Source organism: Erinaceus europaeus, chromosome 3 (genome assembly GCF_950295315.1).
Source record: "Erinaceus europaeus chromosome 3, mEriEur2.1, whole genome shotgun sequence".
In the NCBI taxonomy this organism is placed as follows: domain Eukaryota; kingdom Metazoa; phylum Chordata; class Mammalia; order Eulipotyphla; family Erinaceidae; genus Erinaceus; species Erinaceus europaeus.
Genome location: NC_080164.1, coordinates 65,106,396 through 65,132,598, shown reverse-complemented (window position 1 = coordinate 65,132,598; position 26,203 = coordinate 65,106,396). Strand labels below are relative to the sequence as shown.

Genomic DNA, 26,203 nt, shown 5'->3' with positions numbered 1-26,203 from the left:
TCACTTCCTTGTTCTCTAACCGGTTAGTCCCGCTTACTCAGCTACTAGAAACCCCCTCACCTCTTCCCTGTCTCCCGTTCTTCTGACCATATATGGTTCAATTCCCCCTACCCACGCAAAGACCCCCCTCCCTCTCTCTCCCTGTGCCTGCTGATAATCTCACTTCCTCATCCACAGAACCAGCTAGACCACCCGCCCAGCAGTTACTGGAAAAACCCTCACCCTTTCTTAATCTCCTAGTGCCTTAACCATATTAGGTATAAACAAACTGTTTACCCCTACCACCCTTTAAATACTCAGCTCTGCTGCTCAATAAACAGACTACTTGCCACCATAGTCTCCTGGGGTGATCTTTGGTCTCGTCTGTTTTCGCGGGTCGCACAAGTATCCCAGCGTACCCACGCTGCTGCCTTGGGCCAGATTCTCGCTGGCGCCTTTCTCAGGTGGCCAACAGAATGGTCACACTTAGAGGTCTAGACCCGAGATTGCCTCCTCCCACCCCCAGAGCCCGACAAAAAGAAAGAGAAATTGAGAAGATGGGGGTAGGGGTGGGGGGTAGGGAGAGAGACAGAGAGCTATCTGCCAACCTGCTTTACCATGTGAGAAGCGGCAGCCCTTTGGGTGGGGAGCAAGGACTGGAACCCAAGTTCTTGCACATAGTAATGTGTGTGCTCAACTGAGGGCACCACCATATGGCTGTCAAATTATTGTTAAAGGAAATCTGTAAATCAAGAAGACTGGGGGTAGAGTGGGTGAAGAAAGAAAGGAGCTTTTATTCGCTCGGGGCCAAGAGTTCAGATCGCTCTTAAAAACTCTAATCTGGGGGTCGGGGGGTGGCGCAGTGGGTTAATGGCGCAGTGGGTTAAGCACATGTGGCGCAAAGCGCAAGGACCGGCATAAGGATCCCGGTTCGAGCTCCTGGCTCCCCACCTGCAGGGGAGTCACTTCACAGGCGGTGAGGCAGGACTGCAGGTGTCTGTCTTTCTCTCCCCCTCTCTGTCTTCCCCTCCTCTCTCCATTTCTCTCTGTCCTGTCCAACAACGAACAACATCAACAATGGCAATAATAATAACCACAACGAGGCTACAACAACAAGGGCAACAAAAGGGGGAAAAACAAACAAAACCTCTAACCTGTGGCCGTCGGGCAGTAGCGTAGCTGGTTAAGCGCACTTGGCGCAAAGCGAAAGGACCCCTGAAAGGATCCCGGTTCAAGCCTCCGGCTCCCCACCTGGAAGGGAGTCGCTTCACAAGCGGTGAAGCAGGTCTGCAGGTGTCTACCTTTCTCTCCCCCCTGTCTTCCCCTCCTCTCTCCAATTCTCTCTGTCCTATCCAACAACAAACGACATCAACAACAACAATAATAACCACAACAAGGCTACAACAACAAGGGCAACAAAAGGAGGGGAAAAAATGGCCTCCAGGAGCAGTAGATTCATGGTGCAGGCACTGAGCCCCAGCAATAACTCTGCAGGCAAAAAAAAAAAATCCTCTAACCTCGTGTTCTGGGAGGTGGCGCAGTGGTGCAGCTTTGGACTCTCAATCATGAGGTCTGGAGTTTGATCCCCAGCAGCACATGTCCCAGAGTGGTGTCTGGTTCTTTTTCTCTCCTCCTATCTTTCTCATAAATAAATAAAATCTTAAAAAAAAAATCTTAAAAAAAAAAACTAACCTCGAACAAAGGGATAGCGCAAGCTTATATAGGCGGGTTGCAGGCTTGAGAGGCTGCAAGGTTAAGGGGGTGGAGCTTATAGCCATTATAGCCATTGCTCAGGGTCTGGTTGCCTTAGTTACTGTTATGATTACTTGTTATCTTTCCTGTATAGCAGTGTCTGGGAAAGTTTAGCCTCAGCACAAGATGTGTGTGTGTGGGTAACTTTTAGGAAGGCAGAAGCTAGCCAGGTTTACAGAAGCTGATGTGACAAGAAATTAGAGATGAAATATGGCAGTAACCTTGGTTACCATAGATACAGTTTGGCACATTCATATATATATATATCATTTTCCTTTCTTGGCCCTCTGCTTATAAAGTTCAACCTGAAAGTTCTCAATTCTTTGTTTTCACTTATTTCGATCTTTTGCATAATTACCTGCTCTATCTCAAAATTCCTATACATACTCAGTCTTTCTACACATTATTTAAAAATTTTTTAAATATTTATTTATTCCCTTTTGTTGCCCTTCTTTTATTGTTGTAGTTATGTAGTTATGACTGTTGTTGGTGGTGTCGTCATTGTTGGATAGGACAGGGAGAAATGGAGAGAGGAGGGGAAGACAGAGGGGGAGTGAAAGACAGACTGTGAAGTGACTCCCCTGTAGGTGTGGGGGGAGCTGGGGGCTCAAACTGGGATCCTTATGCCCATACTTGGGCTTTGAACCACATGTGCTTAGTCCACTGCTCTACTGCCTGACTCCCACCTTTCTACAAATTCTCAACCCTTTACTTTGTTATTCTGCTTTGTGTGGAGGCCTTCATACAAACAAAACACAATCATAAGCACATATTCGGAGGCTAAAATTTTGGAAATTCCCTATCACTATATATTATATATAACATTCACATTTTTCAGCACAATAAGCAGAGGTAAGAACAGGTAACATGACTTGTAGAGTCCATACAGCCTAAACATATAAAAATAAATATATAACTTTACAGCAAGAAACTCCACAGCACAAAGAAGTAGCTAGGCAGGTAGCAAAGTGATTCAATTATTGAACTCCAAACATGAGGTCCTGAGTTTAATCTCTGGCATCACATGTGCCAGAGAGATAGTTTAGTTCACATCCTTTCTTATTACTAAATAATCGATTAGAAGGAAATTAATTCCTATCCAGCAACGACAGCAATAACAACAACAATGGTAACAAAAGGGAAAAAATAGCCTCCAGGAGCCATTGCCTGGCCTAAGGAATACATTTAATTAATTAATTAATTCCTTTTTGTTGCCTTTGTTTTATTGTTGTCATCATTGTTGGATAGGACAGAGAGAAATGGAGAGAGGAGGGGAAGTCAGAGAGGGGGAGAGAAAGATAGACACCTGCAGACCTGCTTCACCGCCTGTGAAGCGATTTCCCAGCAGGTGGGGAGCCGGGGGCTCGAGCTGGGATCCTTATGCTGGTCCTTGTGCTTTGCGCCATGTGCGCTTAACCCGCTGTGCTACCGCCGGACTCCCAGGAATACATTTTTTTAAATATATTTTTTTACTGGGAGTTGGGCAGTAGCATAGCGGGTTAAGCACGGGTTAAGCACAGGTGGCGCAAGTAGAAGGACCAGTGTAAAGCTCCCAATTTGAGCCCTGGGCTCCCCACCTGCAAGAGAGTCACTTCACAGCGGTGAATCAGGTCTGCAGGTGTCTATCTTTCCCCCTCTCTGTCTTCCCCTCCTTTCTCCATTTCTCTTGTCCTATCCAACAATGACGAGGACATCAATAACAACAACAATAACTACAACAATAAAAACAATAAGGGCTACAAAAGGGAATAAATAACTTAAAAAAAGAAACATTTAAAAATATTTTAAATTAATTAATTTATTAATGAGACAGCTAGAAGGAGAGAGAGAGAACCAGACATCACTCTGTTACATGTGCTGCCAGGGATTGAACTCAAGACCTAAGCTTCAGAGTCCAATGCTTTATCCCAGACCATAGGAATCATATTTTTTCTTCTTCTTTCAGAGCACTGCTCAGTTCTGGTTTATGATGGTGTAGAAGGGAGGAGGTTATTTAACCTGGGGCTTTGAAGCCTCAAGTATGAGAGCCTCTTTGCATAATAACCTTATGCTATCTACCCCCCCAATAAATTCTTAAATAAGACATTGACCCTAGGACAGACATAGAGGGTATACCCTGATAAAAGTGAACTACAAGAGTAGGGCACCAAAGTAAAAACCCTGTGGTGAGGAGGAGGTTGGACATTTGGCTTCCCAGGACATGGTGGGTGGGGGTGGGGGGGATGGGACAGTCTTTTGGTGGTGGGAATGGTGTCTATGTACACTCCTATTAAAGTGTAGTCATATAAACCATTATTTAATTAATATGAGAGGGGGAAAATTGATCGTATGTCTCGAACTTTTTAAAACATAGACTGAGTCTTTTAAATACATAGGCTGAGTCTTTGATATGCTGACTCTCTCAAAAGTCTAGACCAGGTAGAACAGAAGCAACCGGTGGCACAGCTATATACAAGATGTTGGGTATTATACAGCAAACTCTAACAAAGGGACTTTTCAAAGTTAACCCAAATAATGTGATGATAACAATTACTATCCATTGTCCTCTTGAACCCTAAGACAGCAGGAACCTCACATTTCCACTATAGAGCCTATATTTCCCCCAGTCCTGGAACCTTAGGGTGGGGCCCACTTTCCTGCATGCTTCTCTCAATTCATATCAAATAATATTGCATCCGCTGATCGCAACCTAATCAAGGCAACGAGTGCCACCCCAACATGCTTCACTTTAGACTGTGTCCAGAGACTTCAGGTGTGGAATGACAACCCTTCACCCTCATTACTCGGGTGAGACCTTTCCTTTCATAGTATTCTCTAATTCCATTCCAGGTGGTCTACTCCCCAATAAAGTCCCCTAACCTAGATATAGACCAGGTCCCCTGAGATAGAGTGTATGTTCACACGTGCCCATAAACCAGGGAAAAATACATACCTGAAAGCAGAAGTACACAAGAGTCTGCAGTGAGTAATCCCCAACACTTCGTCTGCACTATTCCAGCCTTTAGGTCCATGATTGTTCAAAAACTTGTTTGGTTTTGTATGTTAACTCTCTTCTCAGCCACCAGGTTCCAGATGCCAGCATGATGCCGACCAGACTTCCCTGGACTGAAGACCCCACCAATGTGCCTGGAGCCCCGCTTCCCCAGAGACCCACCCCACTAGGGAAAGAGAGAGGCAGGGAGTATGGCTCGACCTGTCAACACCCATGTTCAGCGGGGAAGCAATTACAGAAGCCAGACCTTCCACCTTCTGCATCCCACAATGACCCCGGGTCCATGCTCCCAGAGGGATAGAGACTGGGAAAGCTATCAGGGGAGAGGATGGGATATGGAGATCAGTGGTGGGAATTGTGCCCCTCCTATCCTACGGTTTTGTTAATGTCTCCTTTCTTAAAAAAAAAAAAAAAAAAAAAAAAAAAGTGAACTACGCCCTACATAAAGAGGCCCAAGCTATCCTCTTTAAAACATGATTCTGAGCACTAAGAAAGCATTTTAAAAGAGCAGCATCTCTACAAGCTGGAAAGAGAAAGTACATTTCTCAATTACTTAAACAACAAATATGTATATATTTATTGTTATTATTGCTGTCGTTGTTGTTGGCATATACATTTTTTAATACGACTCATCAGCTACGTTCTTTATTATCCGACCCCAGCTTAATGACTTTAGCGCTCCGTGAGAACACCCCAGCTTCGGCGAGGTTCTCGGAGGGGGCGGGGGCGGGGTCGGCCAGGGAAAGCGCCCGCTCGGCCTTCGCCCCCCTGAACTATGCAGCGCATCGCCACGTTCAGGCTGCAGTGCGCCTCCGCCGCTTGGCTGTTTCTGGGAACCCGCCCCTACAGGTGATTGGCGGGCCATCTCGTCCAATGGCCAACGCGCTCGGTCCCAGCGGGCCGGGCAGCGGGCGAGGCGCGCGGAGGAATCTCTCTGGCACTCTAGTCCCGGGCTAGGTGTTGCGGCCGGCGCCATTTTATAGAGCAGCTGTCTCGGGTGCCGCCATGTTGGTGAGGAGAAATCACCGTTACGGCTACTGTCCAAATCCCCGCGTCGCTGCACGCCGCCCGCCCGCTCCAAAGCCTCAGCCACCGGCGGCGAATAGAGACTAAAGCGGCAGCGCCGGCAGCGCGGGGCCGTTGCCCAGTGTTTGCAGTTAGAGCCCCATCTCTCTGGCGTGGTTGTTAATAGACTGGAAAGTCTGTGTCTGTGTCGCTCACTAGTAACCGTGAGTTTTTACCACTTCGTCACCTCCCGGCGGCGGCCGGGAGCAGGTACCCGCAGGCGGCGCAGGGGTCCTCCCCGCGCCCCGCCGCCGCCGGCCTCGCAGACCTGCCCTCCAGCCCCGCCCCGTTCTTGACCAAACATGACAGACTCTGAACATGCAGGGCACGACAGGTCGGGAACCCTTCTTGTCTGTCTTTCTGTCGGATGAGAGGAGGGGTCTGGGGCGGCGGGAGCGGGCCTGGGCCGCGCGCCTCCTGCATGACTCGGCCGTGGCGGCGCGGCCCCATCAGCCGCGTGACACGCGCCCTTCCGTCCGTCCACCCCAGGATCGCGGCCGCGGGGCCGGCCTCCCCGCTCCCTACCCCCCCCCACGTCCCGCGCCCGGCCCGCCGGCACGTGCGGGCCCCCCGCTCCCGGGCGGCGGGGGCGGCGGCGGCGGCTCGGGTGCAGGTGCGCGGCGCTGCGGGCCCGCGGGGAGTAGTCGGCGCCCGCCCGGGGCAGCCTCGGGCGCTGCCTGCCCGCCCGCCCGCCCGCCCGCCCGCCTGGAGCTCCAGCCCCGAACCTGAGCAGTCGACTGGGCTTTGCTTGCTCTGACGACTGACTGCGCTTGGCACAGGCCTTAAGAAGCAGGATCGGGGAATTTTTTTTCTTTCTTTCTTTTTTCCTTTTGTTTTGTTCTCAGCAAAATCCCCTCCCTCCCCCACCCCTCCTCCCCAAAGGCCGTGCGTGTCTTTTATTAAGAGTCCTGGTCCTCCGAGTTGGAAGTGACAGACTTTGAAGTGAAAAAAGGCTGACACGACGTACTCAGGCTTTGCAAGTGTACTTCTCTGCAGGGAGGACCAACATGGGTTGTTAGTCAGCCCGAGTTTTAAATACTATTATGTCACTGGAACATTTGAGTGAGGTTCTGATTTTTTTTTTTTATTTTATTACTACTGTTTTTAGTATTTTGCCATGCCTTAGGGGCATTTCTTTTTTTTTTTGAGGGGGGGAATTCCATGTAATGGTTTGTGAATATTTATAAATGTTTTAAAGAGTGCAAATAGTAGACTTAGGTTTAAAATTTCTCTTGGTATCTGAAGTCATTAAGTCATTCCTAAGATATGTGTATCATTTTATGAGCTACAAAGAGAGAGTGCTGAGCGAGATAGGCCAGAGCAGCCTTCTGATAAATGACTGGGAACCCTATGCTTGCTAATTCAGAGCGCTACCCACTGTGCCATCTTCCTGGGCCACCATTACACTTTTTTTTTTTTTTAAAAAGGGATGATAGAATTACTGGGGAGAAAAAGTTCACTGCATGTGAATCTGGGGAACGAGAGATAGCTCGCCTGGTGAGGTGTGAGGACCCAGCTTAAGGCTGGAGACCACTCCATGGGAGCGCCGGCACAGGTTATGTAGTGTTCCTTCCTTCCTCTCCCAGTTTCTCACCCTTTAGGGGTCCCTGTCCCGGTCCAGGTCCAGGGAGAAAGAGTTCATTAGGAAGAGTGGGTGCAAGTACAAAGCCTCAGGGAAAGCCCTGGCGGCAAAAACTAAAAATATAAAATCTGGCCCTCTTTTTGACCAGAAATAAGAGTATTCACATAGTACTTTAGGTTATATGCAAATTGCTGAAGCTTTTGCCTGTCCAGTAATATGTTCTACTTTGGATAAAGTGTTCCAAACACCTTTTATTTTCTTTTATTTTTTAAATAAAATTGGTTTACTGCATATACGAGACAGAAAGACAAGCCAGAGAATCACTCTAGTACATGTGGCACAGGAGGTTATACTGGGAACCATGTCTGGAAAACTAGTTGAGCTATTTCCCCAGCTGCTCCAACACCTTTTAAACACAGAAGTAGCAGTAGTGACCACCACTGGAATTCACTGTCAATACTTGGCGATCTCAAGGAGAGTAAAAAATTGGCATTTATTCATTAAAGCGCATCACCAAAAAAGCAAGTCTAGAATGTAGTAATTTACGATTATTTATTTGCTTACTTCCAGGCTGGCACCTGTGTTATTTTACTAGTCCTGGACTGCTTTTTTATTGGGGTGGAGGGGTGGGGGAGGACGGACCCTAGTAGGACCCTAGCTTCCTCCCACTGACAGGCCTTTCCAGTTTGCTCATGGCAACACACCTGCTTTAGGGGATAAGCTATTTCTCCAGCCTGTGAAGTAGTTTTTGGAAACAGAACTACTTTTAAGATAAAAATTATTGAAACATAAACTACTGAATTTTTTAAAAAATATTTTATGTATTAGGTAGAAACAGAAATTGAGAGGGGAAGGAGAGACACCTGCAATACTGCTTCATCACCCCTGCAGGCGGGGATCAGGGGCTTAAACGTAGGGTCCCTGTGCTTTGTAACATGTCCTCAACCAGGTATGCCACCATTTAAAAAAAAATTTTTTTTTTAATCTTTTATTTGTTGGATAGAGACAGTCAGAAATTGAGAGGGAAGGGGGTGATAGAGAGGGAGAGAGACAGACACCTACAGCACTGCTTCACCACTTGTGAAACTTCCCCCTGCAGGTGGGGACCAGGGGCTCGAACCTGGGTCCTTGTGCACTGTAACGTGCGCTCAACCAGATGCGCCACCACCTGGCCTCTTGCCACCATATATATATATACATATATATATATATATTTTTTCCTCCAGGGTTATTGCTGGGTTCGGTGCCTGCACCATGAATCCACTGCTCCTGGAGGCCATTTTTCACCCTTTTGTTGCCCTTGTTGTAGCCTCGTTGTGATTATTATTATTGCCATTGTTGATGTTGTTCGTTGTTGGATAGGACAGAGAGAAACGGAGAGAGGAGGGGAAGACAGAGAGGGGGAGAGAAAGACACCTGCAGACCTGCTTCACCGCCTGTGAATCGACTCCCCTGCAGGTGGGGAGCCGGGGGCTGGAACTGGGATCCTCACACCGGTCCTTGCGCTTTGCGCCACATGCGTTTAGCCTACTGCGCCACCACCCAACCCCCTCCACCATATTTTTTAAAGTTTTTTTTTTTTTTTTTAATATTAGTGATTTAATATTGACTTACAAAATTACAAGATAATTCCACACCTTTCTCACCACCAGAGTTTTGTGTCCCCATTCCCTCCATTAGGAACTGCAATAGTTCTCCCAAGATCACAGATATGAGTTGACTATTATTTCTATAACTTATATTTATATATATTTGCCCATTTTTTTCTATGAACCTGTCTTCTCTTTCTAAGTCACACCTACTACTTCTGAGTGCCCTTTCCCCCCCTCTTCTCTCTCTGGGCCCTGATAGAATTGTAGTTCAAAGCTCTCAGATCATCTCCCCCTAACATTTACCCCTCTGGGAATATGAGCCAAAATTCTTGTTATATTTATTTATTTATTTATTTATTTATTTATTTATTTTATTGTTACCAGAGCACTACTCAGCGCTGGCTTATGGTGGGGTGGGGGATTGAACCTGGGACTTTGGAGCCTCAGGCTTCTGAGTCTCTGCATAACCATTATGCTATTTACCCCCACCTCAAGTTAAAGTTCTTTACAGGTATGAAAATGAAGTAGTAGTTTCTTTTATATTTGGACCAAAAAGCTAATTGTCTAGTGATAATCTGAAACAAAGCACTTAGCTCCATTTCACATTATCTAATTGTTAAGTGGCAGTATTATTCTGAGGCAAAGATATATTTTATGTATATTTCAAACTTTTTTGTCAGCCTATATGAAAACTACTAAAAAGCAAAATGTAGATCTAGAAATTTGGCACAATGGATAAACAACATGTTGGACTCTCAAGTATGAGGTCCTGAGTTTGATCCCTGGGATCAGATTTGCCAGAAGAATGCTCTGGTTCTGCCTCTCTCATTCTCCCTCCCATTAATTGGTCTTAAAAGGGGGTGAGGGGAAGCAAACTGAAATAATTAAGTCAGTTTTTGCTAAGTAACTTTGTACTTTAGCTGACCTAGTTTCTGTTTTATTGAGAGGACCCAGGGCATCACTCTGGTATATGCAGAGCCAGGGATTGAATTGGAACTTCACTCTTGAAAGGACTGCATTCGACCACTTTACTATCTCTGGGTCACCCAGATCTACTTTCTTAGTAAGAGGGTTCTAGGAGAATTTTTCAAGTTCTGTAAGACCAGTGGTTCTCAACTATTTGTAAGTAGTATATTACAAAAGTAAAAACTTTTCCCTCAGTAGGCTATTCAAATTCAAATTTCAATTTTATTTTTAATTGTGCTAAAATACACATAACATAAAATTTACCATGTTAATGTGGCCTGAGAGGTGATACAGTGGATGGTGCATTGAAGTCTCAAGCATGCATGACGTCCTGGGTTCAGTCCCTGGCATCATATGTGCCAGAGTGATATTCCGACTCATGATAATAAGTATATGTATATATTTTAATCACCATATTAAACATTTTTTAAGTATACAGTTGAGTTAGATACATTCATTGTTAGGGAACCAATCTCCAGAACTCTTTTTTTTTTTTTTTTTAATATTTATTCCCTTTTGTTGCCCTTGTTTTTTTATTGTTGTTGTTGTTGATGTCATATTTGTTGGCTAGGACAGGGAGAAATGGAGAGAGGAGGGGAAGGCAGAAATGGGGAGAGAAACATAGACACCTGCAGACCTGCTTCACTGCTTTTGAAGTGACTCCCCTGCAGGTGGGGAGCCGGGGGCTCAAACCAGGGTCCTTGTGCCGGTCCTTGACTTCGGGCCACCTGCGCTTAACCCACAGCGCTACTGCCTGACTCCCTCCAGGACTCTTTTTTAAAAGATTTTTTTTCAGGGCAAGGGTGTTAGCATAGTGAGTAGGCAAAGAGACTATCATGCCTGGGACTCCAGAGTCCCAGGTTCAGTCCCTAGCACCACTATTAAAACCAGAACTAAATATAATAATAAATAAGAGAAGGCACAGGAATACCATAGCAGCAAAACTTCCTTCAGTGTAGTGGAGGCTGGGTGGGTCTGAAGCTGGGTGGAGTACGTGACAAAGTAACACTCTAGCCAAGTGAGCTATTGAGTTGTTGGAAATGTCATGACAGTTTTGCATAGAAAAGTACAGGGAGGGCCAGGTGGTGGTGCACCTGGTTGAGCACATGTTACAGTGTGCAAGGACCCAGGTTTGAGCCCCAGTCCCCACCTGCAGGGCAAGGTTTTGCGAGTGGTGAAGCAGGGCTACAGGTGTGTCTCTCCCTCTCTCTCCCCCCTTCCATCTTAATTTCTGGCTGTCTACCAAATAAATAAAGGTAATAATAATGAAAAAAGAAAAACACATCATGGCTTTTCTGACAGCCTAGTATTTCACTGACCTTATAAAGTTTCAAACGTTAAGAGAGAGATCAGAGCACTGCTCTAGCACTACAAGTGATGCTGGGGGGTTGAACTGAGAGCTATTTCCTTTGAACTGGTAGAGTTTCTGTTTTATTAATGAGAGCACCCAGAGCATCACTCAGGCATATGCAAAGCCGGGGATTGAACTGAAATTTGAGCTTTTTCTTCAGCTGCTTCAGAACTCATCTTACAAAACTGAATGAAACGCCATCATTTGTTTATTTTTCATTCCTGTGTTTCCTAATTTAACAGTTAAAATGAACTTTTCTTTGGCAATGTATAGTACTCAAATTATACATCATGTTTAGGTTTAATACTGACCTTAGTTTTTATTCTTTTTCTATATAAGTATTTGTATTTAGTTATTTATTTGCCAGAACACTGCTCAGCTCTGGCTTATGGTGGTGCTGTGCTAGGGATTGAACCTGAGAGACCTCCAGGCCTTCAGACATGGAAGTTGTTTGCATAAATATTATGTTATCACCCCAGCCCTAGATTTGATTTTTATGAAGATCTTTTTCTTTTTTAAATATATATTTATTTATTTTTATGGGGAGAGATAGAATGAGTGTCCAGAGCACTACAAAATACTGACATATGCTGGTGCTGGGTATTGAACCTGGGGTCTCCAGGGCCTCAAGCATGCAAGTCTGATGTACTACTTCTGTTGTATTTCCCTAATCCTAAACTTCCTTCCTTTCCTTTCCTCCCCTCCCTCCTCATTCTCTCCTTCCCTCCCTCCTTTATTTCTGTTTTAAATTACAATTTTTTTAGAAAATTTATTTATTGGATCGAGATAGCCAAAAATTGAGAAGAAGAGAGATAAAGAGGGGAGAGACAGAGACACCTGTAGCATAGCTTTACCACTTGTGAAGCTTTCCCTCTGCAGGTGGGGACTGGAGGCTTGAACCCTAGTCCTTGCACATTGTAACTAATGTGTATTCAACCAGGTGCACCACCACCTGGCCTCCTTACTTATATATATTTTTTAATATTTTATTTATTTATTTTCTTTTGTTGTCCTTGTTTTTCATTGTTGTTGTAGTTATTATTGTTATTGATGTTGTCATTGTTAGATAGTACAGAGAGAAATGGAGAGAGGAGGGGAAGTCAGAGAGGGGGAGAGAAAGATAGACACCTGCAGACCTGCTTCACCGCTTATGAAGCGACTCCCCTGAAGGTGGGGAGCCAGGGGCTCGAACCGGGATCCTTATGCCGACCTTGTACTTTGCGCCACCTGCGCTTAGCCCGCTGAGCTACAGCCCGACTCCCCCTTACTTATTTTTTATTAGTGATTTAATAGTGATTATAAGATAATGGGTATAGTCCTTTTTTTTGTAAAGTTTATTTTATTTATTTATTTTCACTTTTGTTGCCCTTGTTGTTTATTGTTGTTGCTGACGTTATTGGATCAGACAGAGAGAAATGGAGAGAGGAGGGGAAGACGGGGAGAGAAAGAAACCTGCAGACCTGCTTCACCGCCTGTGAAGCAGCTCCCCTGCAGGTGGGGAGCCCGGGGCTCCAATCTGGACGGTCCTACGCTTTGCACCACATGTGCTTAACCCGCTGCGCTACACCCGACTCCCGATAATGGGTATAGTTCTGTACCACTTCCACACACCCACCCCAATAGTCACCATTTTCCCAAGGTCTTGGATATGGGGTGACTTTTATTTCAAAACATTTTTCTCTATACAGGTCTTCATAAATTATTTCATTCACTTATTCTATTTCCATTTAAGCAAGAGGCTTTTATTTACCAAGTATACTGCTAAGCACTGGGGAAATTATTAACTATTAATTATTATTAAATTATTAACAGCATTACTGATCTTACTTGTCCAGGTCTTATAATCTACTGGGAGAAACAGAGTGGTAAATATAATTAAGGGGCCAGGCGGTAGTGGGTTAAGTGCACATGGCGCAAAGCGCAAGGACCATCTGTAAGGATTCCGGTTTGAGCCCCTGGCTCCCCACCTGCAGGGTCGTTGCTTCACGATCGGTGAAGCAAGTCTGCAGGTGTCTTTCTCTCCCACTCTCTGTCTTCCCCTCTTCTCTCCATTTCTCTCAGTCCTATCCAGCAACAACAGCAGCAATAGCAACAATAATAACAACAACAATGATAAACAACAAGGGTAACTAAAGGGAAAAAATAGCCTCCAGGAACAGTGGCTTTGTAGTGCAGGCACCAAGCCCCAGCAATAACCCTGGAGGCAAAAAGAAAAAAAAAACATAATTACAGCACTAGTGCTATAATGGAAGTATGAACTGAGAGCAGTGGTGGCAGTAGATGGTACCTTCCGGGAGGCATGTAATAGCCAGACCTGAAGCATGAATAGCAGTTTGACCAATCAGGTAGTAGAAATACATGAGAAGTATGATAAAGTGAAGTAACTGGCTGGTGATTAGTTTACCTGGGAGAGCGCCTGGTTTACCATGAATTGGACCCAGGTTTGAACCCAACCCTACTACATTGGGAGAAGCTTTGGTGTTAGGATATCTCCCCATCCCATCCCCCATCTGGAAAAGCAGACCCAGAACAGTCAAGTCCTGGTGACAACCAGAAGAGAGAAATGAAATGGTATGGCAGGCTCAGGAATGTCAGGAACAATAAATATGTTAGTATATGGAGTGCACACCATATTTTAAGGAATAAGGAAAGGGATTAAAGTGGTCTGGGAGGTGGCACAGTGGATGAAGCATTGGACTCTCAAGCATGAGGTCCTGAGTTCAATCCCCAGTAGCGTATGTACCAGAATGATGTCTGGTTCTTTCCTCCTGTCTTTCTCATTAATAAATATAATCTTAAAAAAAAAAAAAGGAAGGGGATTAAATAGCTTGGGGTCAAGCATCAAAGGATGTGACAATCTCAGTCTCACCAAAGTTTTAAAAAGCATTTCATATTCTATAGTTTCTCATAATTCCAAATTCCATGTTACTAGTCCCACTATTCTATTCTGGTTATTATTTCATTCACTTATTCTATTTCCATTTAAGCAAGAGGCTTTTATTTACCAAGTATACTGCTAAGCACTACTATAATTTCCTGATGAATGTTAAAATAGTTTCTATGGAATTGAAGTAGCTCATATTTATGTTTGTATGTCAAACCAAAATAGTTCCTTTATATCCTCTTAAAATATCACCCAGCTAGTTTTTCTTCACAAATTTTAATGAAAATTTTCAAACAAAGAAGTCGGAAGATTTTTTACAATAAACATACCCATATTATACCCTGGAGTTAGTGTGGTTATTAATCTTGTTTACATCAGCTGACACAGTTAACTGGTTTGTCTATTTACAGTTTTTCTCCTGAGAGGGAATCAAGCTGCTTGGGTTTGGTTTCTATCTCTGTCATCTAACAGAATAAAGTTAACATGATGATGAAGTGAACTGACCCAACATGTTTGTCATCTTAGTACTCAATAGTTACTATTGTATTTTTACTACAAGCTTGGATCAAGATGTTATTTTACTTCAAAATTACTATCGTCTTATGAATATACCAGTTGGACTCAAAGATAGACTTAGTGAAAGAACTGATAATACGAAAATGTAGACTAAAACTTACCAAAAATAATAATAGCTATTGTTATATATGGGGGCCAGGGGAGCAATGACACCAGAACATCCTTCAGTGCAGTGGTAGCCTGTGGCTTGCACATGGGCAAGGCAGTGCATATAGTCCAAGTGAGCTGTTGCACAAGCCAAAGAAATTTTTTTCTCAAAAATTCTTATTTATTAAAATGTTTGTGAGAAGGACACACTAGAGGATCAGTCTGTCATATGGGTATGAGAATTATTTTTAAATTATTTTATTTTGGGGGGAGGAGAGATAGCATAATAGTTATGCAAAAGACTTGCGTGCCTAAGGCTCTATAAAGTACCTGGTTCAATCCTCCACACTACCATAAACTAGAGTTGAGCAGTGCCCCATTAAAATAAATAAATAAATAAAAAAGAATCAAGTTCAAATTATTTTATTTTTAGCTTGGTGGTGGTGCACCTGGTTGAGGGCACATGTTACAATGCATAAGGAGCCAGGCTCAAGTCCCCCACCCCCACCTGCAAGGGGAAAGCTTTGCAAAAGAAAAAAAAAAGCTAGCAATATGGTACAAATGTGTCTGTCTCCCTTCCTCTCTATCTTCTCTTGATTTCAATCTCTATCAAATAAATAAGTAAAATATTTTAAAAGTAAATTATTTAAGTTTTATTTTTTACCTGGGACCTGGAAGCCTCAGGCAAGAGAGTCTGTTTACATAACCATCATGCTATCTCCCCAACCCATTTTTAATTATTCATTAGTCAAATACCATAAATCTCTGGAGACCTTATGCATTTAAAAGGTATTGTTCAAAAAAAAGTATTGTTCAAGGAGTTGTGCTGTAGCACAGCGGGTTAAGCGCAGGTGGTGCAAAGCACAAGGACTAGCCTAAGGACCCCAGTTTGAGCCCTGGCTCCCCACCTGCAGGGGGATTGCTTCACAAGTGGTGAAGCAGGTCTGCAGGTGTCTATCCTTCTCTTCCCCCTCTCTGTCTTCCCTTCCTCTCTCCATTTCTCTCTGTCCTATCCAACAACGATGACATCAATAGTAACTACAACAATAAAACAAGGGCAACAAAAGGGAATAAAAAAAAAGGCATTGTTCAGGGAGTCAGGTGGTAGCACAGGGAGTTAAGCACAAGGACTGGCATAATGATCCCGGTTCGAGCCCCCGGCTCCCCACCTGTAGAGGAGTCGTTTCACAGGCCATGAAGCAGGTTTGCAGGTGTGTATCTTTCTCTCCATCTTCCCCATCTCTTCCCATCTCTCTCCATTTCTGTCCTACAACATCAATAACAACAACAATAAGTACTACAACAATAAAACAAGGGCAACAAAAAGGAATAAATAAATATTTTTTTAAAGGTATTGTTTAGGTTCCATCTGTGGCACCAGAATAAAATAGCTGAGCAGTGCTCTGATAATAAATAGTAATCAGGGAATTGGGGGTAGCGCAGCAGGTTAAGCACACGTGGTGCAAAGTGCAGGGACAAGGACCGGCTTAAGGAGCCCCCAGCTCCCCACCTGCAGGGGAGTCGCTTCACAGGTGGTGAAGCAGGTCTGCAGGTGTCTTTCTCTCTGCTTCTTTGTCTTCCCTTCCTCTCTCCATTCCTACCTAACGATGACATCAATAACAACAATTATAACTACAACAACAATAAAAAAGGGCAACAAAAGGGAAAATAAATATATTAAAAAAATTTTTTTAAATAGTGATCATATCTGATTAAAAAAAAATTCTAGACAGAATTTTGACCTTATAATAGTGTTAACATCTAATTAGAAAAGATAAAGTCTATGTACAAACTATTGTATGTAAAACATTAATTCCCCAATAAAGAAATTAAAAAAAAAAGAGAAAAGAAAAGATAAAGTCCTGTGATCCGGGATGTGGAGCAATGGATAAAGTGTTGACTCAAGCTATGAGGTCCTGAGTTTAATCCCTGGCAGCACATGTACCAGACTGATGTCTGGCTCTTTCTGTCTCTCCTCCTATCCCTCTCACTAATAAATAAAAAATATATTTTTAATAATAAGAAAAATATAAAGTCCTTTACATTATTAATATTTTTTTTGACTCCATGGTTATCGCTGGGGCTGGGTGGCTTCACTACAAATCCACTGCTCCTGGTGGCCTTTTTTTTTTTTTTTTTTTTTACATTGTTGTTGCTGCTGTTGTTTTTGTTGGATAAGAAAGAAGTTGAGAGAGGAAGGGGAAAGATAGACATCTGCAGTCCTGCTTCTCTGCTTACATAGTGGCCTCCCAGCCCCCTGCAGGTGGGGAACTGGGATCCTTGTGCCAGTCCTTGTGTTTTATTGTATGTGTGCTTAACCTGATGCACTACCACCAGGCCCCAGTCCTTTACATTCTATGTTCATATCTAGGTTGTTTTCTTGCATTGCCACCAGGGTTATCACAGGAGCTGGATGTCTACATGATGAATCTACCATTCCTGGCAGCCATTTTTTTTTTTTCTTCTTTCTTTCTTTGATAGAAAAAAAAAACTTGAGAGAGGTGGGGGAGGTAGAGAGGGAGAGTGAAAGAGAGACACTTATAGCACTCCTTCACTACTGCTGAAACTTCATCTGGTCAGGTGGTGACCTGGGTCCTTGCGCATGGTAGTCTGTGTGCTCTAGTGTCTGATTCCCATATCTAGATTTAAATGATTGTAGAATCACTAAGACAAACTGGTAAATGATGATGATGCTTTTGGAAAATAACCTATAAGGATGGGAAGAAAATAGACTCTAATTTTACTTGTAATTTTTATTATTTTGTTGATTTCTGTCCTTTTATTCATTTATTAGTTTCCTTGTTATTTTGAGTGCCCACATCCAAGTTTGGTAGTTGAATGTATAGTTCATTTATTTAAAATGTAGTGCTCTTTACCTTGACCTTTTTTGTTTTTGAGGTGACCTTGGTTTACAGATCTATAAATATTTTAGAAGTATAGTTTCTTGTCTCTTAAATATGTATTTCCCATCACTTTCCTATCTCCAAGTGTCAATATCCCTCCACCTAAGTCCATTGGACCACCTCCCTTACACTCTTCTCCCCCCCCACGCCACCCCCCACACACACACACTGCCCTTTGCTAACCTAATTCTCCACTCTTGAGTCCGTAGTCTTAGTTGGGTTTTGCTTGTTTTCCTTGCTTTGTTTATCTACCTCCTATGGGTGAGGTAATTTTATTTTTTTCATTTTATAAACCCCATTAGTGTTTCTTGTGGGTCTCATTGAGAACTTGTTTTTAAAATTTTATTTCCTGAAAAATATTTTTAAGTAAAAGCATAAATCAGGCTCAAAGGGCCCCATTGCTTTAAGATAACTTCATAGTTTATTCTGCATTAAATTTATATTGGGAACTTTATTGCTTGAATTTAGATGTTTCATCAATATGCTATTGATATATTAATTGTCTGTATCAGATAATTGTCTGCTTTGAAAATTTGAGGTGGAAACTCTTGTTATTTTTATTTTTAAATTTCTTAATCCTTTGGGAGACACTGTTCACACCTATACTTCAAGTTTGGAAAAAATTCAGTCTCCACATGTGAGTGGTATGAATGACAGTTATTATTTTTTAAAATATTTTATTTATCTGTTAATGAGAAAGGAGGAGAGAGGGAAAAATCAGACATTACTCTGGTACATGTGTTCTGGGAACTGAACTCAGGACCTCATGCTTGAGAGTCCAGTGCTTTACCCAGACCACTTTTTGTTTGTTTTTAAATTAAGGCTAAGATTGCTGGGATTATGTGTTCTTATAACTTATCAGTATAATGCCAATTTTAGATTATATACTTCTTTTTTTTTTTTTTTAGATTATATACTTCTGTGATAAAGAAAATATTTCTTTATCTTCTTACTGTTTCTTTAAAGATTTTTTTTTCTTCCAGGGTTATCTCTGGGACTTGATGCTTACACTACAAATCCACTGCTTCTGGGAGTCATATTTTCCCTTTTGTTGCCCTTGTTTATTGTTGTTATTGCTGTCATGTTGTTGGATAGGACAGAGAGAAATGGAGAGAGGAGGAGAAGACAGAGGGAGAAAGACACCTGCAGACCTACTTCACCGCCTGTGAAGCTGGGGGCTCGAACTGGGATCCTTATGTGGTCCTTGCGCTTTACACCATTGACCTTCGCATCATGTGTGCCTAACCCACCCCACTACCACCCAGGCCCAAAAGATTTCTTTATTAACATGAAAAGGGAAGGGATGGAGAAAGAGCCAGGGCATCACTTTGGCACATGTGATGCTGGACATCTGACTTGGGACCTCATACACCAGTCAGGTGGCCTACCCACTGTGCTACCTCTTGGGTTGCTCTTTACTGCTTTTCTGGCTTTACTTCTTTGTCATTGCCAGTATTTCGCCACTTTAGACCAACTTTTTAAAATTGCCACCAGGATTATTGCTGGGGCTTGATGCCTGCATGCTGGTTTCACTGCTATTGGCAGTCATTTTTTCCTTCCTTCCTACCTTCCTTCTTTTGATACAGAAATTTAGAGGGGAAGGTGAGACGGAGAGAGAAAAAGATACTTGGAACATTTCTTTACCACTCGTGAAGTGTCCCCTTGCAGGTGGGGACCAGGGGCTTGAACCCCCACACACACACATACACACAAACACCATCCTTGTGTGTGGCAGTGTGCCCTTTACCAGGTATGCCACTACCAGGTTTGTCAGGCCTATTTTATCAGAGAGGGAGGGAGGGACACCACAGCATCAAAGCATCTTCCAGTGTTACAGTACTTCAGTACTTCCTTGTTATGTGCCACATACTGGGTCCTGGGTTGTGCACATGGCAAAGCTGGTGCCCTCCAGATAATCTCTCTTTCTGGTCCCTTCTTTAGTGTTTGTAAGGAAAGTCTTGATCTTAGTCAAAGGAATAGCCTTAACAGAAGTGCAGGGGGCCAGGTGGTGACACACCTGTTAAGTGCACACATTATAGTGTACAAGGACCAGTGTTCAAGCCTCTGGTCTCCACCTGCAGGGGGGAAGCTTCACAAGTGGGGAAGTAGGACTGAAGGTGTCTCTCTGTCCTTCTTTATTTCCCCCTCCCCTCTCAGTTTCTCTCTGTCTCTGACTAATAATAATAATAATAATAATAATAATAAAACAGTAAAGGTAGGCTGGCTACCTGGCTGGCTGGCTAACTGGCTTCCTTCTCTTTCTCACACTTAATCTTAGCCAAAAGGCCAAGAAGCTATCCTTCCTTTCTTTGCCCTTCCTTCCTTCTTTCCTATTTTTTTCTTTTTTTTTTTTTTGCTTTTAGGGTTATCATTGGGGCTCTGTGCCTGCACCACAAATCAACTGCTCCTGGTGGCCATCTTTTTTTCCCCATTGTTGTTGGTGTTTCTGCTGCTGTTGTTGGATAGGACCGAAAGAAATTGAGAGAGGAGGGGGAGACGGGGAGAGAAAAATAGACACCTGCAGACCTACTTCACTGCCTTTGAAGCTATCCTCCTGCAGGTGGGGAGCTGGGACCCTTGCACTTCTTGCACTATGTGCGCTCTCAGTGCGCTCCCAGTCCTCCCTCCCTCACTCCCTCCCTTCCTTCCTTCCTTCCTCTTCATGGTGCCAGGACCTTACACATGCATGATCTCACCCCTCCCAGGTCAAATTTCTCATTCTTTTTATTTCAGATAGGCAAACAGGGAGAGAGAAGCTAGATCACAGCAGTGATCCACCATCCTTGGAGCTTCCTTGATTGTGGTGCTCCCATTTGGTACCAGGTTTCAAATCTGGGGTTTTGAACATGGTAAGATGTGTGGCCTACTGGGTGACTTATCTTATAGTCCACATTGTAAAAATGTTTTATTTTTATTATTATTATTATTAACATGACTCGGGAATGAACTCAGGGCATCACACAGAAGTGATACTTTTGAGTGACCTTTTAGGCCCAGTTTTTCAATTTTGTTTAGAGAAAGCAGAATAAGGTTGAGAAAGTGAAGGGGGACACCATTGCACCACTACCCATGGCGCTCCCCAAGTGCTGTGCACGTGCTCCCACGTGGTGTAAGAGCTCAAACCCAAGGCCTCAGTCATGGTAAGGCCCATAGTCTATAGGGTGCATTGTCTCTCGCCCCTAAGGTGACATGTTAAAAGTATACATCAGGTATGTTGGTAATATTCTACATCTGTTTTGCTTTCCTTCCATATCTGTTTTGTATTCTCAGAATTATCTTTCAGAACAGAGATCTAACTACTTCATCTCCTTTTAAGGAAACATTTCAGTGTTGTTTCATTTTTGTTGTTTTTTGTTTGTGTTTTTCATTTCTTATAGTCAAAATTCTGTGTGATCTAGTGCAACCTAACACCCCAGTATAAGTTTGAACCAGGTTCTCCCTTTTTAAAATCATCTGGTGGGTCCAGTTGGTGGTGCACATGCTACAATGTGCAGGCACCCAGGTTTAAGCCCCCAGTCCCCACCTGTAGGAGGAAAGCTTTTCGAGTGGTGAAGCAGTGTTGCGGGTGTCCCTTTGTCCCCCTCTCTATTACCCCTTTCCCTCTCAATTTCTTTCTGTCTCTGTCTAATAAATAAATAAAGGTAATACCAAAAAAAAGTTGGCATTAAAAGTTTTATATAAAAAAATCATCTAGTGACATGATGTTTGAGTTCTATACAGAAGATTTGTTCATTTTATGTTGTATGTTAACTTATGCCCTATCTCTAAGGCTAACTCTTCATCTCGATTCATTTATGATTTCCTCAGAAAAAGCCTTTGCTGCCAGATGTCTGTTCTGTTTATCTCCTGTACTTACTCAAATGGTTATTGTTTTAGATTTACTTGTGTTACTTTTTGACTGATGTGTCTCTTAACCTCATCAATGTGTCAAAAACGTCACGAGAGAAGAAACCATGTCTCCTTCTCATTTATGATTGTGCACTTAGCCAGGTGCACCACCACCCAGCCTCCTTGAATAACTCTCCACAAGAAAGTTTTAACATTAAAAAAAAAAGGTTGATTTGCTTGTTGAGTAAAAAACAAATTTAGTGTGTTTCTTTTTAAAACTTTATTTATTGATTGATTGATTGATTGCCTTCAGGATTATGGCTGGGGCTCAGTACCTGCACTACGAATCCACTGCTCCTGGAGGCCATTTTTCCCATTTTGTTTCCCTTGTTGTTGTCGTTATTATTATTATTATTGTCTTTGCTGTTGTTGTTGGATAAGACAGAGAGAAACTGAGAGAGGATGGGAAGACAGAGGTGGAGAGAAAGATAGACACCTGCAGACCTCCTTCACCGCCAGTGAAGCAACCCCTCTGTAGGTAGGGAGCCGGGTGGGGGTGGGGGGCTCGAACTGGGATCCTTAGGCTGATACTTGTGCTTCTCACTGTGTGTGCTTAACCCAGTGTGCTACCGCCCAACTCCCTTTTTAAATATATTTTAAAATATTTTTATTATCTATACTAATTTGATATAGTCAGATATCGAGAGTGATGCAAAAGAGAGAGAGGAAGAGAGACAAACACCCGCAGTCCTGCTACACCAATCGTAAAGCTTTCCCCCACAGGTAGGGACTGGGGGCTTAAACACTGTAACATGTGCACTCAACCAGGTGCTCCACTACCTAGCCCCTTTAGTGTGTTTCTTTATGCTGAAAATGAAGGAAGAAAGTAAGAAAGATTGCTATGGGCTATTGAAATAGTTCTCTTGGCTAAAGTGCTGCTTTGTCATGTGTGCAACCCAGTAACTGTCAGCATACAGAGGGTTTTCTGGCAATCTAAGAGCAGACAAGTTTATAGAAGGAGAACACATAGCTTGAAACCAATAGAACAAACATTTCCAAGATACTGGAAGCCATTACAGATATTTTTTTCATGCTTTGTTCAAATTCACTTTGTCATTTCTCCCTTTCCATGAATAATAATGTATGGAAACTAATGCACTGTCACACTTACATGTTTCTATATAGGCCACATAAGAAAGACTCAACCATAAGACTGGCAAAATATCCTCTGATCTTCTAGAGTATGGAAAGATGGGAAGTTGGGAGGTGTGCAATGAGATATTTCTTTGTTTGGATAGGACAGAGAGAAATTGAGAGGGAGAGAGACACCTTCAGCAAACCTGCTTCACGGCTTGTGAAGCGACACCCCTTCAGGTGGGGAACTAGGGCCTCGAACCCTGATCCTTGCGCTTTGTACTATGTGCGCTTAACCCAGTGTGCCACTAGGAGCTCCAGTGGTGCAATTGGTTAGCATGTGATACTTATACAACCCAGTGCACCACTCACTGCCAGGTTCCCTATGAGATACTTCTTATCCATCTCTCTTTTATGGGAGGCTACTGTGAAGCTTCTTATTGTTATTACTACATACCAGAGAGGTATGAGATTTAGCAACTTGCTTGCTCCTTACAATACTGATACAGGCTAAAAATAAGAAACCTATTTAACATTAATATGGAAACTCTTCCTCAGCAGCAGATTACCAGTCAGGATGCCTATGATCATCTGAGCTCTTCGGTTTCAGTGTTATCCTGTGAAATAAGGAATATGAGGAGTTAACACCATACTGATCTTTTATTTGTTTTTACATAAATAATAAACTGGTGGAATCTTTTCAATACCCGTGACATAAAATTAGCCGAGGCCTGAGCTTTGGCCATACCAGCTCTGATCTGAAATACCTGGTTTGAGTGACTGACTATAAAGATAAATATCATACTGTAAAGTCTTAGAAATATAACAAACTAAGCCTTTGATCCACATAGTGGTAAACAGTAGCACAGTCAGACATTTCCTGCTGCCAAGTCAATAAAATAATTATAACGTAATTATAAATTTACAACTTTGCTCACTTCCTGTTGCCCATGAAGTAGTACCACAGGGATCAACCCATATATAAATTAAAAGAAAAGACAATTTGGCTCTTGACACAGAACTCAGAAGGAGACTTTTTAAACTTTTTTTAATGCTCTTGGGACAATGTTTTTTATTATTTTTAATTCTGACAGAGAGGTGTTGACAGAGGAGCAGAGAGGAGGACCAGGAGATAGCTCACCCAGTGGGTGCCCACCTTCCCATGTGAGATTCTCCAGCTTCAATTCCTGGCACTAAATGGGAGCATCACAGGCCTGGAGGGAACTACAGGATGGTAGAGCAGTGCTGTGATGTCTCTGTTTATCTCTCTCTCATCCTCTAAAAGAAAACAGCCATCTCTGTAACCATGGAATCATATTTGAACAAGGCCTTAGTGCCTTAAAAATAGAGGTAGGTAGAGGCACCACAATACTACTTCTCCATCCATGGAGCTTTCCCTGATACTGTGGGGCTCCCATGTAGTGCTGGCCTTAAAATTGGGCCTCAGACAGAGGAGGACCTACTGAGGTTTGAATTGTTATGCGGAAAACTGAGGAATGTTACACATGTACAAACTATTGTATTTTACTGTTGACTGTAAACCATTAATTCCCCAATAAAGAAATAATAATAAAAAAAACTGGGCCTCATGCATGGTAAGGTGAACTACCAAGTGAACTATCTCCCAACCTCATTTTTTTTTTTAGCTTATTAAAAATTATTTTAGGGGAAGTCGGGCGGTAGCGCAGTGGGCTAAGCGCATGTGGCGCAAAGTGCAAGGACTGGTATGAGGATCCCAGTTTGAACCCCTGGATCCCCACCTACAAGGAAGTCGCTTCACAGGCGGTGAAGCAGGTTTGCAGGTGTCTTTCTCTCCTCCTCTCTGTCTTCCCTTCATCTCCATTTCTCTGTTCTATCCAACGATAACATCAATAACAATAACCACAACAATAAAAACAAGGGCAACAAAAAGGAGATAAATAAAAATTTAAAAAATTATCTTAGGATCTAGGAAGTTATCTTAGTGTTAGAACACAGGACTTACCTGCAAAATGTCCCATGTTCAATCCTAGTCACTACGTCTAGTATTTCTCTCATACAAATAAGTAAATTTCAGTCTTGGAGCTAGTCCAGAGAATAAAATGTTGGATCCTCAAGTATGTGCCATAGTGATACTGTGGTTCTCTCTCCCTCTAATAAAAAAATAACCAAAAAGAAAAAAAAAAGGGAGTCAGGTGGTAGCGCAGCTGGTTAAGCGCACATGGCGAAAAGCACAAGACCGGGCATAAGGATCCCGGTTCAATCCCTGGCTCCCCACCTGCAGGGGAGTCGCTTCACAGGCAGTGAAGCAGGTCTGCAGGTGTCTGTCTTTATTTCCCCTTCTCATTCTTCCCCTTCTCTCTCCACTTCTTACTGTCCTATCTAACAATGATGATAATCAATAACAACTACAACACCAATGAAAAACAACAAGGGCAACAAAAGGGAATACAAATAAATATAAAAAGATATTTAAAAAAAATCTTAAGAAGTAAGCAAACAAATCTTTAAGAAGAAACAATAAAAATTAATTTGGGTTTAGTAAAAGTTTCTGTAATAGAGCTAATTTGAAATCTAGTAGGGCGGGGGTTGGGCGGTGGCGCAGTGGGTTAAGCGCATGTGGCGTAAAGCGTAGGAACTGGCGTAAGGATCCCGGTTCGAGCCCCCGGCTCCCCACCTGCAGGGGAGTCGCTTCACAGGCGGTGAAGCAGGTCTGCAGGTGTCTATCTTTCTCTCCCCTTCTCTGTCTTCCCCTCCTCTCTCCATTTCTCTCTGTCCTATCCAACAACAAATTGCATCAACAAGGGCAATAATAATAACCACAACGACAACGAAGCTACAACAAGGGCAACAAAAGGGGGAAAAAATAATGGCCTTCAGGAGCGGTGGATTCATGGTGCAGGCACCAAGCCCAGCAATAACCCTGGAGGAGAAAAAAAAAAAAATCTAATAGGGCTGGGGAGATACCATAATGGTTATATAAAAGGGTTTCATTCCCGAGGCGCCAAAATCTCAGATTTAGTCCTTGGCACCACCATAAACCAGTGCTCTGGTAAATAAGAAAAAAAAAAAATCCCAACTTTGTTTGTTTGTTTGGCAAAGAGAGGTAGAAAAAGAGTGAGAGAAACCAAACCACAATATGGAAGATTTCAGTGTGGTGGGGTCTGGGCTCAAACCTGACTGACCTATGCACTTAAAACGGCACACTGAACTAATTTGCTGGTCCACCGAGTATTCTTTATTATTTTTTATTTGTTATAGTTTGTTAGAAAATTGTATACCAAGTATTCTTCATTCTATTATATTTTTTTAATTTTTCAAGAGCTAGATTAGAGCAGGAATAGATAGCATAGTGGTTATGCAAAGAGACCCTCATGCCTGAGTCTCTAAAGTCCCAGATTCAATCCCCTGTACCACCATAAACCAGAGCTGCTCAGTGCTCTGAGAAAAGAAGAAAAGAACTAGATTAGTATCTATCTACCATTTAGATTTCCTCTTTCCATCATGCTATACAATGCCTTCCATGTGTGGCT

At 42.9% G+C, this 26,203-nt stretch overlaps 1 protein-coding gene across 2 annotated transcripts in view; it reads left to right on the top strand.

Annotated features, from left to right (window-relative positions):
* Window positions 1-5,717: 5,717 nt before the first annotated feature.
* Window positions 5,718-26,203, top strand: part of ZC3H6 (zinc finger CCCH-type containing 6) — a 73,612-nt gene continuing 53,126 nt past the window's right edge. The window contains exon 1 of one of the 2 annotated variants that reach the window (XM_060187331.1): window positions 5,718-6,122. In XM_060187331.1, coding sequence (XP_060043314.1) covers window positions 6,091-6,122 — 32 coding nt within the window. In that variant the 5' untranslated portion in view covers window positions 5,718-6,090. The remainder of the gene's footprint in view (window positions 6,123-26,203) is intronic. The other variant, XM_060187332.1, reaches the window with a different exon arrangement.